We start from the raw sequence: 18416 nt of genomic DNA on the forward strand, positions 1-18416 counted from the left end.
AGCACAACGTGACCAACTGCCTGCACAGGGAGCGTTCCTCGTTGGAAGTTACCCAGCTGGGAACTAATTTCAGGCGCTGCGTGATTTTACTGCGCCTGCTGTGTCCATATTACAGCAGCAAACTTCCTTGACTATTACGCCGGAATGGGAGTGTAGTTCCTAACCTTATCAGCCTAGAAAATCACAGCTTTACATTTTCCGCCGGTCTTAGTACACGATATAACTACAGAAGAGTCAAGTTTTAAATAGGACAAATATGGAAACTCATTGGTCATTTTTGAACACGATGCTATCGGTCTCATAGGATTCAATGATCTATGCTAAGCTATGCTAAAAGTGATATCGCCAGAACAGGAGAACGGCTGAATGGATTTCAAAATGGTAAAACTCAACTTATTAACTCGAGTTGGAGAATGAGCCTATTTCCAAAAAAAAGTTTATTGTTCCTTTAAATGCAGTGTAAGTTGCTTTGCATGAGTGTAAATAAAGTCTAATGCAGTCCTGTGTTTGTGTTGTGTAATGCACTCATGCAGCCATAGTTTGAGACTCTAATGAGTGCGTTCTGCTCTATTTGCAGCCATTAGACATGAACTGAGTCGAATCAGCACGACATAATGTCCATCCCCGCGTCCTCCGTCTTTTCTGAGAGCCGAACCCCTGCAGATCCCGCTGTAGCCGACCGGAGCCGGCGGCGCACGTTACAGCCGTATTAAAGCGGACGGACGGACGTTTGGTTTTAACACGTCTGCAACGTTGACGAACCCTGAGCTTAGATGTGATGATGAAGAAGGAAGGACACTTGCACTGATCTTACTGTTTCTGGTGTACCTTGATTTTGGTGGCAGTCTTTTCAAAGTCTTTTGCAGAAACTGAAGAAAACACAACAGTCCTTTTATTTAGTCTGCATTATTATCATTCTTATTATTATTATTATTATTATGATGATGATGATGATGATAGGTGTAGTTGCAGTAGTAGTAGTAGTGTTTTCATGTAGCTAGAGGTAGATGTAGGTATTAATAATAATAATAATAATAATAATGATGACGATGATAAAATCATTGCACTTCAGCGTTAGCCTTTTGTATTTTTATTGTTTTGGTTTTCCTCAAGATTGATCACGAGCACATTTCTCATTACCTCTGTTTTTGAAGAGTTTTGTTTTTTATCCGTTTGGCCATAATGACGTGTGGAGGCAGTGAGCGGGGTTTTTAACGCGTGGGCTGTTCTTGAGTTCTGATCTAATGAACAAACGTCACACACACACCAGAGTATTTGTGATCATGTTGTTAATAAAATGTTTATTGGCTGCGAGGACATGGTGAAGTATTGTTCTGTTTTATGATTTCTCTTTTTGACCAAGTGCTTCCTGGTTTGAAAAAAATAAAAATAAAAGATATACATGACATTTAAAAAAGAAGTGAAATAAACTGTGAAGGATGTGTTGGATGAAGGCGCCGGTGTGTTTCATCTGCTTGTGTGAGTGTTTCAGCTCTTTATATGGACAATAATGTCAAATAAACAGATCAGTCCTCAGAAGCCAATGACAGATCCACAGGAACACTTTCAGATGTGAGCTATTAATAAATGACGGGAATACATCTGTGGATATTTATAGAAAACCTGCTGAGATTGATTTTCAGTTGAGAAAACAATTACATTAGAAAAACAGACTTTAAAAAATAAACCCTAGACCACAAAACCAATCATAAGGATCAATTTTCTGAAATTAAGATTTGTACATCATCTCAAAGCTCAATAAATAAGCTTTCCATTGGTGTGTGTTAGGATAGGACAATATTGGAAAATCGAATCTGAGGGTGCAAAAAATCTAAATACTGAGAAAATGGCCTTGTCCAAATGTAGAACTTAGCAATGCATATTACTAATCAAAAATTAAGATTTGATATATTTATGGTTGGAAATTTCCAAGACATCTTCATGGAACACGATCTTAATATCCTTATGATTTTTGGCATAAAAGAAAAATTGATAATTCTGATACAATGTATTGTTGGCTATTGCTATAAATATACCTGAGCTGCTTAAGACTGGTTTTGTGCTCCAGGGTCACAGATGAAAACAATATTGTAATATTTTCAAACAACTCTATTTAATTATAAATAGAGAAAACCCACAAACTCAATAAAACATAAATATATATAGTCTAACTAAATCATGGTCAAAATCACATTTGGTGTAATTAAATTCTGTGCAAAAATAATTACATATATTAAAAATGCATGAAAATAATAAATTAATACATCTTCATACAAGTGCCATTTATACTTTATAAATAACCTACATAAGAAAAAACAACAAAGGTTGAATAATAATTTCAAAAAAATATTTTAATATATTCAAACAACATTAATATACAGTAAAAATGTATATTTTATAATAATAATAATTATTACAATTACAATAATAATTACAAAGACAAAATGAAAAATAAAAACAATACATTAATAAATCAATATATTCATATTTTAATATATTAGAATAAATCATCATTTTGATTAGTAATATGCATTGCTAAGAACTTTATATGGACAACTCAATATTATTTTTTTTTGCACCCTCAGATTCCAGATTTTCAAATAGTTGTATTTCAGCCAAATATTGTCCTATCCTCACAAACCATACATCAATGGAAAGCTTATTTAGTCAGCATTATTCCACTTTTCAATCTCTATTACAAAAACAGAGCCCCTTATGACTGGTGTTGTGGTCCAAGATCACATATATTAATTTACAGTGAAATCTGGATTAAAATAACAATAGCAATTACATAAACACACACACACACACACACACACACACACATCATATATAGTGCATTTACTACACGCAGATAGAGCCATCTGCGCGTGCCCGCCAGCGCGAGCCCGAGCGGCTCTCTTCTCGCGAGATTTGGCAGTGGAGCGTAGTGGCGACGTGAATTTATGTGAGAAGTGGAGAGTTATTTGTATTATCGGAGTGTGTGCGCGCTGTGCGGGTATCAGGGGGTGTGTACGTTGTGTGTTTGCGGGGCAGCGAGCGTTTCGTGCGTTCAACGCAGCAGTGAAAGCGAGCAAGCTGGCGGACTTCAACATGGCAACCGGCGAAACGCTGTACATCGAGGCGGACGGCACGGAGATGCCCGGGGAGATCGTGGAGCTGCACGAGATCGAGGTGGAAACGATTCCTGTGGAAACCATCGAGACCACGGTAGTCGGCGGAGACGACGACGATGAAGACGACGAGGAGCATCAGCCCATGATCGCGCTGCAGCCGCTGGTGACGGACGACCCGAGCCAGGTCCACCACCACCAGGAGGTGATTCTGGTCCAGACCCGGGAGGAGGTGGTCGGCGGCGACGATTCGGACCTGCGGGGGGACGACGGCTTCGAGGACCAGATCCTCATCCCGGTGCCCGCGCCCGGCGCGGAGGAGGAATACATCGGCCAGACTCTGGTGACAGTCGCGGGCAAGAGCTCCGTGGGGCGGCTGAGCAAGAAAGCGGCGTCAGGTGGCAAGAAAGCGGGCAAGAAGAGCTACCTGAGCGCGGCCGAAGCCAGCGGGAGGAAATGGGAGCAGAAGCAGGTGCAGATCAAGACCCTGGAGGGCGAGTTCTCCGTCACGATGTGGGCTTCGGGTGAGTCTACTTTCCTTCTGAGTCCCGGGCCCTCTCAGTAGGGCGTTGTCCGTCTGCGACTCGTGCCGTTTCGCAAACGTTTTCTGCGGTTCTTCCCGCTGGGAACGTGGCCGCAGCCGTCCGGCTGTTTTTGTTTTGAACGGAGGCCATGTTTTGAGCTGTCGATGGGCGCCGCCATGTTCCCCGAGTCCAGTATGGCGGCCCGAAAAGATGGCGACGGTGCGGCGGCTTGAAGATGGCGCGAGCGCGCTGCAGCTGCTGCAGGTAGGCCGCGAGAGCTCCGCGCGACCGTTAAACACCGTTAACCGCTCCGGCGCTTTGAATTTCTGCTTCGGCGGGAAGCGCTCGCGCCACTGCGGATTTAAATATCAGTCAAAGTGTGGCGGTTGTTTACTATTTTAACGTTTAAAACTGAAAGAGCTCCCGATGTAGGCTACTGCTGTGTGAGTGTGTTTGTGTTAACTAGCATTGCGAGACTAGTTTTAGCTGGTTAACTAATTTAGCTGTGAGTTCCAGCGAAATTAATGTGCTTATTTGGGCTTGTAGTGTTTTAAAGTGTTTTCGGTCGTTGTTGTTGTTTTTGTTTACTCGCATGTCCCGGATGTGACAGTCGTCGCTTGTGTGGAATCAGGGCGGAAATACGTTACTGTATAAATCTATGCTTTCTGTGACTGTTGCACCGTTAACTCGTTTGAATTTCAATTTAAATGTCGAGAAACATCTACTAGTGATGCGAAATAAAGATATTAAGTCTTATTTCACTGAATAGACATCTGCTAGTGTGGAATGAAAACACCTTTTCATTTAAGGCGAGACACTGCAGGTCAATATGGTAAAATAACTAATAGTTATCACCTTACTTACTCAGTTGATTGATTACATTGATAATTGCAAACATTTTTTGTATTACAAGTTTTCTAAAATGTTAGGTTTTAATATGCAAATGAGGCTGTTTAATGAAATGTGCACTAATTTGCATACATTTCTAGTACAAAAATCTAAACACTGGATGAAGTCAGTTTCTAAATTCTTTCTTTCTTTTTTTTTTGAGTCAAACGTTTTTACAGAGGAAGTTTTAGGCATCTCATTTTTTGTCACTCCATAATGCAGAGAATACTTAGAACAGACAGAAAACAATATACTTTCCCAATTTTGGGAGAAATAAAATGTTGTAAATCTAGCAAATTACATATGAAGAAATTGACAGGAGAAAATGTAAAGTTTGGTGTGTGTAAGTGCTACTGAAGTGGAGATTTATGGCTCAGTGTAGGAGAAAAAACACATTTTGAGAGAATGGCCTTCAGAAATATGTATTGTAATTGAAATCTATTGACACAAATAGCTAAAGAGATACAAAAAAAAGCTTAACACTGTCTTTTGCATGTTTTCTTTCCACTAGTCTGAAAAAAGTGCTTCTGCCTGCAGTGTCTCCCCTTAAACAAAGTATTTTTTTACTCCTCTGACAGATATCTGTTCTTCTTTTAATTATGAATACATGTAATTTTGATCAGTTTCTCATGAATCAAAACTTAATATTTTGTAATTTGTATCTCCAGTAAATTTTGATCTTGATTTAGGGATCTTTAGACATTTGTGTTGTGAAACAAGACAAAAATACTGAGTATGATTGTTGTTGTTGGTTGGTTTCTATATTTGTTTGTTTTTGTCTGGTTTGCATTTTGATGGTTCAAATGAACATTTTAATAATGAAAAAGCATGTCTGATCAATTCATGAAACCTTAGAGCTCAAAAATAATAGGAAATCAAGGGCCACATCAGATTGAAATATTAGTCAAGGTGTAACGGTTGTTTCTTTTTTTTAACGTTTGAAACTGAAATGTGTGTTAACTATCACTGCAGGACTAGTTTAGAGTGGATTAACTGATTTAGATATCGAGCAGAAATCGTGTGTTTATTTGGGCTTGTAGCGTTTTAACGTGTTTTCACGCATTATAGTTGATTGTTTACTCAAAGGCCTCCGAATGTTAGCGTCTTCGCTGGTCTAGAATCAGGAAATACTGTATAAACCTCTGGATTCTGTGACTGTTTGCACCATTTTCTTATGTGAACCTGTCTGTTTCTCAGATGACAAGAAGGACATCGATCATGAGACGGTGGTGGAGGAGCAGATTATTGGGGAGAACTCTCCTCCGGATTATTCCGAATACATGACAGGAAAGAAGCTCCCGCCCGGCGGAATCCCGGGAATCGACCTGTCAGACCCCAAACAGCTGGCGGAGTTCGCCAGGTCAGAGACACTGCTCAATCAAAACATCAAGTGAATAGAATTCAGTTTTTAACTTTGGCGAGTGTGTCTATCAGGGTCAGAAATGAAACACAAGGTGCTGGTTTCATAGCTAGGGTTAGGCTATAGTTTAAGACATTCAGGTCATTTATAGACATGCCTGAGAAAAAATCATTACTGGTGGCATCTTGAGACAAAACAAAGCCACTGATATATTTTAAGATCCGTCAGTGCAAGACTTAAATTTTAGTCTAGGACTAGGCTCAAGCCATGTCTGTGAAACTGGGGGAAGTTGTTGATGTTCAAATGTGAGGGGAAGCTGTTAGATAACCTTTGGTTTGGATGTGGTTTCTAATGTGTTGAGATAAACAGCAGCTGTCAGATTGTGTGTTCAGTGTTTCACATGAATGAGTGTGAATGTGATGAAAACACTTAACACCAACCTGACCACTGATCAGATTCACAGGATTTCTGCAGGTGTTAAAAACATCTTAAACCAGAGCAGAAACTATGACATTCATTAAAGAAGTAGTTCACCTTTCAGAACAAAACTTTACCAATAATGTGCTCACCCCCTTGTCATCCAAGATGTTCATGTCTTTCTTTCTTCAGTCGTAAAGAAATTATGTTTTTTGAGGAAAACATTTTAGGAATCTTCTCCATATAGTGGACTTCTATGCTTGTGAGTTTGAACTTCCAAAATGCAGCTTCTAGCAAAACTGGATTAGATTAATCAAAAAAATACAATTTATATACATTTTAACCTCAAATGCTGGTCTTGTATAGCTCTGTGATGCTAGATAAGACCCTTCTTCCTCGGCTGGAATCGTTTAGAGTCCTTTGAAGCTGCATTTAAACTGCATTTCTGCATTTTGGGCACCATAGAAGTCCACTATATGGAGAACATTCCTGAAATGTTTTCCTCAAACAATTTCTTTATGACTAAAGTAAGAAACACATGAACATATTGGATGACAAGGTGGTGAGTAAATAAATTATCTGTACATTTTTGTTCTAGAATGTTGCATAAAATGCAGAAATGGAATATTCCTCAGTATTTTTGTTTTGTTTTTCAATGCAAATGTCAATATACATTTATTAGAGATGCAAAATGAAGCTATACAGTCTTGTTTCCTGACAAAACAATCAGTCAGTAATTTTTCTTTTGTTTTTGCTTTTTAATTTTCATTTAATTTTAAATGCAATATGAAATGCGTTTTATTTTCTTACATTCTGAATTTTTTTTAATTTACATTTTATTGATCAGAAAATTCTGCAACAATATATTGTTTGAGTTCAACAAAAAAGGAAAAAAATTACATATGCAGGGCCCTTTGACATGTTTTATTTTATTTTTTTTATTTCCCAAATCTTTTTTTTTTTTTTTTTTTTTTTGCTTATGAATGGTTTAATATAATTTTAAGTGAAATATAAAAATACACGTTCCCCCAGTTTTAATGAAATTAATAATAATAATAATAATATGTATGTTATTAAATAAATATTCATCAAGTGGAGCGTAGCACATTAACAATTCAGTTTTGGGGAATGAAAGCATCTTTACATTTAACACATTTTTACTCCACTGGGAGATATCTGTTCTTGTTTTAATCATAAATTCACTTAAATTTGATCAGTTTGTCATGAATCAAGACTTAATATTTTGTGTCATTTTCTAGTAAATGTGTCTTGGTTTAAGAATCTGCCCTGGAAAACAAGACAGAAATACTAAGGAGGATGTTTTTGTCTGGTTTGCATTTTGATGGTTCAAATGAATCTTTAATAATCAAACAGCATGTCTAATCAAATGAATTCATGAAACTAACAACTCAACAATTGGTTAAAATCAAAGGAAATCAAGGGCCCCAGTGTATCTGATTTAAGCGAATGAGTGTTTTATATAATGACACTGAAAACATCTAGAAGTTCATTTCTGACCCTGATGTGTGTGTGTGTGTGTGTGTATGTGTGTGTGTTTCAGATCATGTGATTTCTGAGTATAGTTTCATTGTACTTCCTGTAAAATATCCTTTGTTTTTATTAATGTTTAGAGTGTCTTTGTAAAATATGCCAATGTTTAGTTGAGTATGAATCATAGTGTGGTCAGTGAGGATGTTCTGTTTGACCAGACGTTTACTGTTAGTTGTTTTATTTCTCAGCCCCTTCAGTAACAGCGGAGCTCATTTTGCTCGTAGTCCCGTTCGGTGAGTTGTTATTAACACTTGTTATTGGTCACTGGGTCACTGCAGCACCGTACGGCATGGGTGGAAATGATCACAATACGTGGAGCGTGCTGGGTAACTGATCTCTGATGTGTTTGTGTCGATCTAGAATGAAGCCGAGGAAGATCAAGGAGGACGACGCGCCTCGGACGATTGCCTGCCCGCACAAAGTGAGTGGATCCGTGCGTTTGTGTTTAACCACTGGAGCGCTCCAATCACACGCTTCTCCTGTGTTTCTGACAGGGCTGCACTAAAATGTTCAGGGATAATTCAGCCATGAGGAAGCACCTCCACACTCACGGCCCGCGGGTTCACGTGTGCGCAGAGTGCGGGAAAGCCTTCGTGGAGAGCTCCAAACTAAAGCGCCATCAGCTGGTTCACACCGGAGAGAAGCCCTTCCAGGTACGACACCACACTGGAGAACACTAGCATCAATTCTTATGGGTTAGAGAGCAAAATCAAACTGATTCAGTCTAATGCTGAAGGACATGTTATTGAGATATGCTTAGGGCCCCATAAAATACATTTTATTTTTTCTTAAATTCAGAAAAAATGCTAGTTTTAACTTAATGGTAAATTAAATTGTATTAATCATAAAATTTAGCAACAATTTAAGTTCAACAAAAAATGAAAACAGTGCATATTAAGGGCCCTTTGACATGTTTTATTTTATTTTTTTTAACTATATTTCCCATCCTTTTTTTAATGGTTTAATTTAATTTTAAATTAAACGTAAAATGCCTTTCATTTTTTTCTTAAATTCAGAAAAAATGTCAGTTTTAACTTTTCTGTTTTAATGGTACAGAAAATGTAACAACAATTTGAGTTCAACAAAAGAAAAAAATGCATATTAATGCATATTAAGGGTTCTCATATGTTTTATTTATTTAACTATATTTCCCGAATCTTTTATTTTTTATTTTTTATCGTTTAATTTAATTTTAAATTAAATATGAAATACATTTAGTTTTTCTAAAATTCATAAAAAATGTCAATTTTAATGTTCCTGGTTTAAAAGGTTAAATTTACATTTTATGAATCAGAAAATCTAGCAGCAATTTATTGTTTTGAGTTTAACAACCACAAAAAAAAAACATATTTTGGCCCCTTTTACATGTTTTATTTTCTTTTAACTATATTTTTTGTTTAATGGTTAAATTAATTTTAAATGAAATATGACATTTTTTCTTAAATAAAAAAAAAAATTACGTTTACATTTTTGTTTTGGTTAAATAGAAAATCTAGCAACAATTTATTGTTTTGAGTTCAACCAGAAAAACTCATATTTAACTATATATATATATATATATATTTTTTTTTTTAATTCATTCAAAAAATTCCATTTTAATTTTCCTGGTTTAATGGATAAATTACATTTTATTCATCAGAAAATGTAGGAAAAAAGTATTGTTTGGTTTCAACATCAACAAAAAAATTTTTAGGGCCTTTGACATGTTTTATTTTATTTTTAACTGCATTTCCCAAGTTTTTTTTGCTTTTAAATGGTTTAATTTAAAAAAAATGTCAGTTTGTTTATTATGATATTAATAATAATATATTTTATATTTTAAGTCATTTTTCTGCTTTCCATGTTTTAAAAAATTGAAACATGAAACAGCTAATTTAACAAAAATTGTATTTTTAGAGGTCTTTGAAATAGTGGATTGAAATTTGAACTTTAACTAAAATTTGCACAACAGAGGCTTACTGTTAAAATATAGTACAAATGTGTGATATTCTTTAAAAACATTATTATTACTTTAAGAAGTACATTGTACTGTAGTATTGTGCTATATTTTGTTGTAGTGTTGCAGCAAAGGTCTTTGAGCTTCTGATGTTTGTGTAGCTAGTTTTCCAGAAGTTATTTGATGTTAAATCCTGTTCGCTGTGAGTCGGTCTATTCATGTGCTCTTGTGTGTTTTCTCCACTATGTAGTTTTGTGAAGTGAGTTGTCTGTGGGCCGTCGTGAGCGTCTCTAACCGTTGTCTAATGGTTCTCTCTGTCTAGTGTACGTTTGAGGGCTGTGGGAAGCGTTTCTCTCTGGACTTTAACCTCCGGACGCACGTCCGGATTCACACCGGGGACCGGCCCTACGTTTGCCCGTTTGACGGCTGCAATAAAAAGTTCGCTCAGTCCACCAACCTCAAATCACACATCCTGACACACGCCAAAGCCAAAAACAACCAATGAACTGTGGTGCGGCGGCGTTGGCGTGTCCTAAGCATCTTAACACTGGAGACGTGCTCTAGTTCTCTCACACAGACTCGAAGGAGGCGCCGCGAGCGGTGGCCGTGACTCTAAAAGACTGTAAAAGCCCTGCATTCAAACCCATTTCATAACGCGCCTCCGGCGGCCGAGGAAGCGAGCCGATCTCAGACTCCTCCGAGCCGTCGACGGACGACGCTTTTTACCGCAAAGACGACGAACGAGAACATGGGGACTGTTGCTTCATTCTTTTCCACTTTTACTTGGGTCTCTCTGGTCTTCATAGATATATATAGCTTTTAATTTTCTATTTCTGCAAGTGTGCATATTGTACACTTATTTTGGGGATGTGCTTGGTAATGCGACCTGTGATCATGAATAATCCCTGAGTTTCTGGCGTGTTGTTCACAGACGGGGTGCTTATATTAGTTACTGTAAGCGACGTGTGCGTTTGTTTCTCCTCTGTTGTTTTGTCCGGTCGGTGTTCGGTGGACGCGAGCGGAGCGGCTGTGGATCATGTGGAGCGCTGTGTGTGTGTGTGTGTGTGTGTGTGTGTGTGTGTGTGTGTGTGTGTGTGTGTTTGTGTGTGTGTTTGTGTGTGTGTGTGTGGATCCGCTTTAGTCATCGGTTGCTTTTGTCCTCTATCGTATCACGTGGGACAGATGTATTCGTTCACTTTTCCAGCACCGGTCGGTCTCACCACAGTAAACCGCAGTGTTAACTGTCGTTTTTCTTTGTTAGAATGTATTGTAAAGGTCTAAACCATGAACTATCCTTTGTTAATATTTACACCTATATTTACACCTCACCTGTATTTCAGCAACTACAATTAAAGAGGGTCAAATCTGCTTTTGTCAACTTAATTCCCTTTCCTGGAATCACACTGACACTAAAATCAAACTGCCTGCAATATACTCAACATTTGACAGACTTGAGGAATAAACAGGTTTTTCATGCACCTGTCAAGATTTTTTCAGTGTTTCTTCAGACCAGTGGAAGGAAAACACCCAAAAAAAACAATGTTAAGTGTTTCTTTTATATCTTTTTGTGTCAGTAGATTTCAATTACAATACATATTAAAGTCTGTTTTCTCAAAATTAGTGTTTTCTCCTACACTGAGCCATAAATCTCGACTTCAGTAGCCCTTACTTTTTATTCTTATCTATATCCTGAAGATTTTTACAGAGGGATTTGTTCATATATAATTTGATTGATTTTATACGTTTTATTCCCCTCAAAATGGTAAAAAATACATTGTTTTCTATCTGTTCTAAGTTTTTTCTGAATTATGGAGTGACGAAATGAGAGACCCAAAATTCTCTCTGTAAAAACATTTGACTCTAATGTCAAAAAAAATTAAACAAGAATTTTGAAACTGACTTCATCCAGTGTTTAGACTTTTGTACTAGAAATGTATACAAATTAGTGCATATTTCATTAAATAATGCCTCACTTGCATATGTAAACCTAACATTTGAGAAAACTTGTAATAAAAAATGTTTTGCAATTATCAATGTAATCAATCAGCTGGGTAAGTAAGGTGATAGCTATTATTTTTTTTATTAGCATTTTTATCATTTATGTTTCCGTTTTTTTGTTCTAATTTTTATCAAATATTTCTATTGCATTTTGAACAATTTTAATTCATCTTTATTTTAATTACCAAAAATGTCAATTATTTTTTACATTTAAAAAAAAATAAATCATAGCTTTACAAATAATTACAAACAGTCACACACTGAATTAAATGTAACATTTTGAAAGAAAAATTGTAGTATTGTGTTCAAAAATATACTCAGAGCTGGGTTGATTACATACAAATTGTAATCCGTTACTGATTCCAAATTACATGACAAAAATTGTAGGTCGTAACGTAAGCCATTACATGACACATTTTAGGTGTAATATAATATAATCAGATTACCTTTGATCTAACTCATTTATCACATTGATTTAGATATGATCATTTTATCTCACAGTTCTGACTTTTTTTCTCAGAACTGTGAGATATAAACACAGTTGCGAGTTGTAAAGTCAAAATTGCGAGATATAAACTTACAATTGTCATTTTTCTCATTTCTCTAAGTTCAGTTCTGAGGAGGGTAAAACAGACTTATGTTCACATAATTGTAAGTCTGACTTAATTACTCGCAATTGTACGTTTATATCACAATTCGGAGAAAAAAAAAAGTCTGAATTGTGAGAACTCGCAAAAACCTTTTTTATCTTTTATTCAGTGGTGGATACTGGCGTCCATAAAATTGAGAAAAAAATACAAAGAGTAAGAAAATATGTTAAATTTGTTTTTATTAACAACATGAAGTGCATTATACTTCACAATACATCTAGGTTTACCAAACTGCTGTTAGTGAAAGAACGGCAGGGGTTTTATGAGTTAATAAAAAACGGATAATTATTTAAATCATAATTAAAAATGTAAATCAATCAATTTTTTAAATCAATAAAAATAAAACATATTAAGGGCTCTCATATGTTTTTTTTTAACTATATTTCTCAAGTCTTTTTTTTTCTTTTTAATGGTTTAATTTAATTTTAAATTAAATATGAAATACATTTAGTTTTTTCTAAAATTCTGAAAATTTAAATTTTCCTGGTTTAAATGGTTAAATGACATTTTTATCTAGCAACAATTTATTGTTTTGAGTTTAACAACAACAACATTTTGGTCCCTTTGACGTTTTATTTTATTTTTAAAAATATTTCTTAAATTAATTTTTTTTATTGAATTTTGTAAATCTGTGGTCAAATGCTGTTTCGCCACCTGACTAATGACACAAAACTGGAAGACTTTCTCTATTTATATAAGTAGGATGCTATTATAGAAAGGAAAATGTAAAAGATGAAAATATATGTTGCTATTGTGTACAATATATATGTAATCCATAAAAAGTAACTGTAGTCTGATCAAAAGTATTTTAAGATGTAATATAATCTAATTACAAGTACTTAATTTTGGAATCTGATTATGTAATCAGTAATCAGTTACCACCCAGCTCTGAATATACTACAACACATTTTATTCACACTTGAATAAGTGTTTTTATGGCCTAGTTTGACTTAAATCTTTGGATGTGTTTTGAAATGCTAAACCAATAGAAGAAGTGTTAGATAAGAAGACTGTCAGTATTGTGTGTGTGATTCTCAACACCTGTGTGAACTGACTACAAGCTGATTCCAAAGTGAGATCCTGCAGATTCAAACTCTTGATCTAAATGATGATAGGAGTAACTGTAGTCTCCAGATCGTGTATGAAGAACTAGAAAGAGCTGAAGAAGTCAGTGTTGTGCCTCTAGTGGTGGAGCTGCTAATGACTCGCTCATCAGAACAATCCATCTCCATCACAGAAGATCATTTGCGGATCAGCTCCGTAATGCTTTTTTAATGTTTGTGTGGTTCTGAATGACAGTGTGGTGATGATCAAATGTTTTGAGGCGTTCGTCTGCTCTGATCCTCCAGCGACTGAGCTTTAATTAGCCCAGATTAATGCTTTGACTTCATCAACACTCAACAGCTGCTTCACACACACACACACACACACACACACACACACACACACACACACACACACACACACACACACACACACACACACACACACAAACCTGATCATAACAGCAGTAATGGTGTGTTTACTCGTGTTTATGAACTCATCTGCATTTGTCATGAGAACTAATACAGATTAAAAACAAACTCGTTCATTCAGACAGTCTGTGAAAGCAAACGATTTATACTCATTTCATTGAGTTTGATTTGGTTTAAAACACACTGGAAGATGCAGTAGATGCTCAAAGATCTGTAGACGTTTGTGTTGATCAATCTGATTAATATAAGACTTAAAAATAATTCAGATCTCACTTTTTCATATGATTGAACATTTATTTATAGTAATATCTGTACTTTTTTTCAGCTGCACTTTTAAAGGAATAGTTCTCCTAAAATGTGCTGAAAATGTGCTCACCCTCAAGCCATCCAAGATTAGGATGAGTATTCACAAAACATTTTACCTTACCATTAAGAGTTCTCTTAGAGAGCAGTAAAAGTTTAAAACCGATTCCCAAAGCTGCTGAGACCAAAGTTTACTGGAGAATAGAGAGAAGTCTTAAACTGAGAGTAAGGGCGGGGTTGAGCTCATTACTATGGATGATGTCAGCATGCTCATTAACTATGCACACAGTGATTGGCTGATAGGGGAGGGTCTCTGTTGGAGATTTATTCATAGAAATATTATAGAGCATGATATTATGTTGCCATATTCAAATAAAGGTTTAAAAATAAAAATGTTGCCATATTCAAATAAAGGTTTTAAAAGGCAGGCTAAGTGTCAGTAATTAAACAAGTATGTGTTCAGCTAATTGTCAGCCTTTTAAGTGTTTGCTTCTCATAAACAATTAGCTGATATGCATATAAACAGCCTTTCAATCAACAGAGTAGAGTAATCATGGCTGATAGTAATGCAAAGGTAAAAGAAAACCAAACTGGACACAAGAACAGCTTCTTGCCCAAATTGTTAATGAAAACAAAGAAATAATCAAAGGAAAATTTAGAGTATGGATAACCTCCAAAATCAAAAAAGATGCATGGGAGAACATCGATGTGCAGATAAATGCAGTGTGTCTTAAATGTTTACAAACACATTTTGAATGGGTTTAATAGTTAAAAGTAGGATTGTAATGTTTGTAATAGAAATATAAATTGTTTTTTTTCAGCAGGGCTTAGTGACTTCACTTCTCCTAACGTTTCAGGTTTAGGAGCTGGTTTTAGCACCAAAACGCTTTGTGAAATACACTTAGAGCAAAAATTCCTAAATTTATGATTGACACCGCCATTATTTTTAAGATTTTCTCCTAAATCGGCAAGTTAAGAGCTACCTTGAGCCTTAAGATGTTTTGTATCAGGGATCTGAATCAGGAGAGAAATCTGCACAGATCAAGCACCGTTTACAAGCCAAAACAGCTCTAAACAAATATGTGGCTGGATTGTGAGTTTTGATGGACTTTTTCACTGGAGGAAGTGTTATTATGGATTATGGACTTTAGTTAAAAGGTCTTAATGATGGATTTGTTTTAGCTTTGTCAAGATGTTAACTGAAGGACTGGAGTGGTGTAGATTATTGTGATGTTTTTATCAGCTGTTTGGACTCTCATTCTGACGGCACCCATTCACTACAGAGGATTCATTGGTGAGACAGTGATGGAATGACACATTTATACAAATCTGATGAAGAAACAAACTCATCCTAACCTTGGATCACTACTGATCTGAAAAGATGGCATTTAATAGCAAAAGAAATGTGTCATTCCATCACTGTCTCACCAATGGATGTGAATGGGTACCGTCAGAATGAGAGTCCAATAATCTGATAAAAACATCACAGTAATCCACACCACTCCAGTCCATCAGTTAACATCTGGAGAAGACAAAAGCTGAAACAAATCCATCATTAAGACGTTTTTAACTCAAATACGAGTCCATAATCCATAATAACGCTTCCTCCAGTGATATATTGGTGTGGTCTGAATCAGGAGAGAAATCTGCACAGATCAAACACCATTTACATGCCAAAACAGCTCTAAACAAATATTTGGCTGGATTTTAATGTTAGATACAACAGGAGATGGACTCACTTTTTCACTGGAGGAAGCGTTATTATGGATTATAGACTCGTATTTGTGTTAAAAACATCTTAATGATGGATTTGTTTCAGCTTTTGTCTCCTCAAGATGTGAACTGATGGACTGGAGTGGTGTGGATTACTGTGATGTTTTTATCAGCTGTTTGGACTCTCATTCTGACGGCACCCATTCACTGCAGAGGATCCATTTGTGAGACAGTGATGGAATGACACGAACTCATCCTAATCTTGGATTACTACTGATCTGGAAAGATGACATTTAATAGCAAAAGAAACATGTCATTCCATCATTTGCTCACCAGTGGATGTGAATGGGTGCCGTCAGAATGAGAGTCCAAACGGCTGATAAAAACATCACAAGTAATCCACACCACTCCAGTCCATCAGTTAACATCTGGAGAAGACAAAAGATTAAACAAATCCATCATTCAAATATGAGTCCATAACCTATAATTACTGGATTTTGATGTGAGACACAACAGGAGATGGACTTTTACACTGGATTATGAACTCATATATTAGTCTTAATGATGGATTTGTTTCATCTTTTGTCTCCTCAAGATGTTAACTGATGGACTGGAGTGCTGTGGATTACTTGTGGATTATTGTGATGTTTTTATCAGCTGTTTGGACTCTCATTCTGACGGCACCCATTCACTGCAGAGGATCCATTATGATGTGAAATAAATGTCCAGCTGTTTTGTAGCTGATGTCAGTCGAGTGTCTTGTTTGTGGAGCGCTGTGTTTGTTCGGTCGCAGTAGATCAGGTGTGTGTTTTGAGACGGTGGTTTTGGAAATGATGTTCTCCACAGGGATATTTACTCCCGCAGATGCATTATTAATTTTTCTGATGTTAATATTTGATCCGGGTGCAGGTATTGCGTTGCGTGTGTGATGTGGAGTGGTTTGTGCGTGTGTTTGCTGCGAGCTCTGCTGCATTTTCGATGTGATTTTTACATGCAGAAATATGTTGCCAAGGTAACTGAGACATGCAGAGCTGCAGCAGATCCCCTCGAATCCCACGGAGGCGGCAGGAGCGCTAAAATAAACCTGCAGAGAGCAGATCCCATCTCATCAGATCCAGTCAGCATATCACACATAATAATACAGATTTCTCGTAATCTTATGTTGTGACATGATTAGTGATCAATATTTGACTCTGCACGTCTTAAAGAAGCCACGTCGAACCAAAAAGCTCCAAATGACACTCATTCTCCATGTGTTTCTTCTGTTGTTCATAGAGGCTGCTGTCAGTATTTTCCATGTTGATTTGTTATAGTGGCATCAGATATTTCACAGAAGCGGACATAAGTTACACATAAAAACAAAACAAACTGATTAACTGTTATACGTGTCTGTCATTATAAACATAACATAACAAAATAAATAAGGCTTTATGCTAAAAATTGGTCAAAAGTCTAAACGGACCAATAACCCAGTCCAGATACTTTAATATAGATCAAATAAAGCCCAGATTTAATAATATGATATAATATAATATAATATGTGACCCTGGACCACAAAAACAGGGTCAATTTTTTAAAATTGAGATTCGTGCATTATCAGAAAGTTGAATAATAGTAATAATATTTGGCCGAGATACAACTATTTAAAAATTGCAATCTGAGGGTGCAAAAAAAAATCTAAATATTGAGAATATTGCCTTTAAAGTTGTCCAAATGAAGTTCTTAGCAATGCATATCAACAATAATAATCAAAATTAAGAATTAAAAATTAAGTTTTAATATGTTTACAGTAGGAAATTTACAAAATATCTTAATATCTTAATGATTTTTGGCATAAAAGCAAAATTGATCATTTTGACCCATACAATGTATTTTTGGCTATTTCTACAAATATATCCATGCTACTTAAGACTGGTTTTGTGCTCCAGGGTCTCATATAAAACAATATATAATTTTAATGCAATATAATTATAACTTTATTTGAAAAAAATAAATAAAATGCATTAGAAAACTGTTTTAGAAACTATTTATAATTTATGTAAATAATGTATACTTATAATTTCAATATATAATTTAACATGTATGTAAATAATGAATAACGCTAATATAATACAGTAAAATAATAACTGTAATATATAATTTAATGTTCATTTAAATAACACATAGTGCTAATATAATATATTTATAATTGTAATTTATAATTTATGTAAATAAAATGTTTATATAATTGTAATTTTAATATTTTAATGTAATTATATATATATATATAAATAATATATAGTTTTATTATAATAAAAAACAAAATGGTTAAATAAAGTCCTATTTTCTTGGAAACAGCTTCATTAGCAGTGAAAGTGTGTTCTGTAAGTCATTTAATCATCTGTTATTGATCAAGGAGTGCAGTCACTTCAGTGCATTTGCAAAGAAACACAACACCATGAAGAGCCAGAAACATTTGTGAGACTGAGAGTTTCTGAGAAACTTTTCC

The 18416-nt window shown here is 35.6% G+C and overlaps 1 protein-coding gene across 4 annotated transcripts; it reads left to right on the forward strand.

The window, feature by feature from the left end:
- The first annotated feature begins 2578 nt into the window (after positions 1–2578).
- On the forward strand, positions 2579–11157 carry yy1b (YY1 transcription factor b). 4 transcript variants are annotated; one of them, XM_073853203.1, is made up of 6 exons: positions 2579–3637; positions 5723–5915; positions 8042–8086; positions 8214–8274; positions 8348–8506; positions 10112–11157. In XM_073853203.1, exons 1-6 carry the CDS (start codon positions 3094–3096, stop codon positions 10292–10294), a joined length of 1185 nt encoding a protein of 394 aa, XP_073709304.1. In that variant the 5' UTR covers positions 2579–3093; the 3' UTR covers positions 10295–11157. The 4 variants fall into 4 exon arrangements, with proteins under 4 accessions (XP_073709304.1, XP_073709305.1, XP_073709306.1 ...); XM_073853204.1 differs by having other exon boundaries at positions 2580–3637; positions 5723–5885; XM_073853205.1 differs by lacking the exon at positions 8042–8086 and having other exon boundaries at positions 2580–3637.
- The last annotated feature ends 7259 nt before the right edge of the window (positions 11158–18416 follow it).

This window comes from Garra rufa, chromosome 13, assembly GCF_049309525.1.
Source record: "Garra rufa chromosome 13, GarRuf1.0, whole genome shotgun sequence".
NCBI lineage: Eukaryota > Metazoa > Chordata > Actinopteri > Cypriniformes > Cyprinidae > Garra > Garra rufa.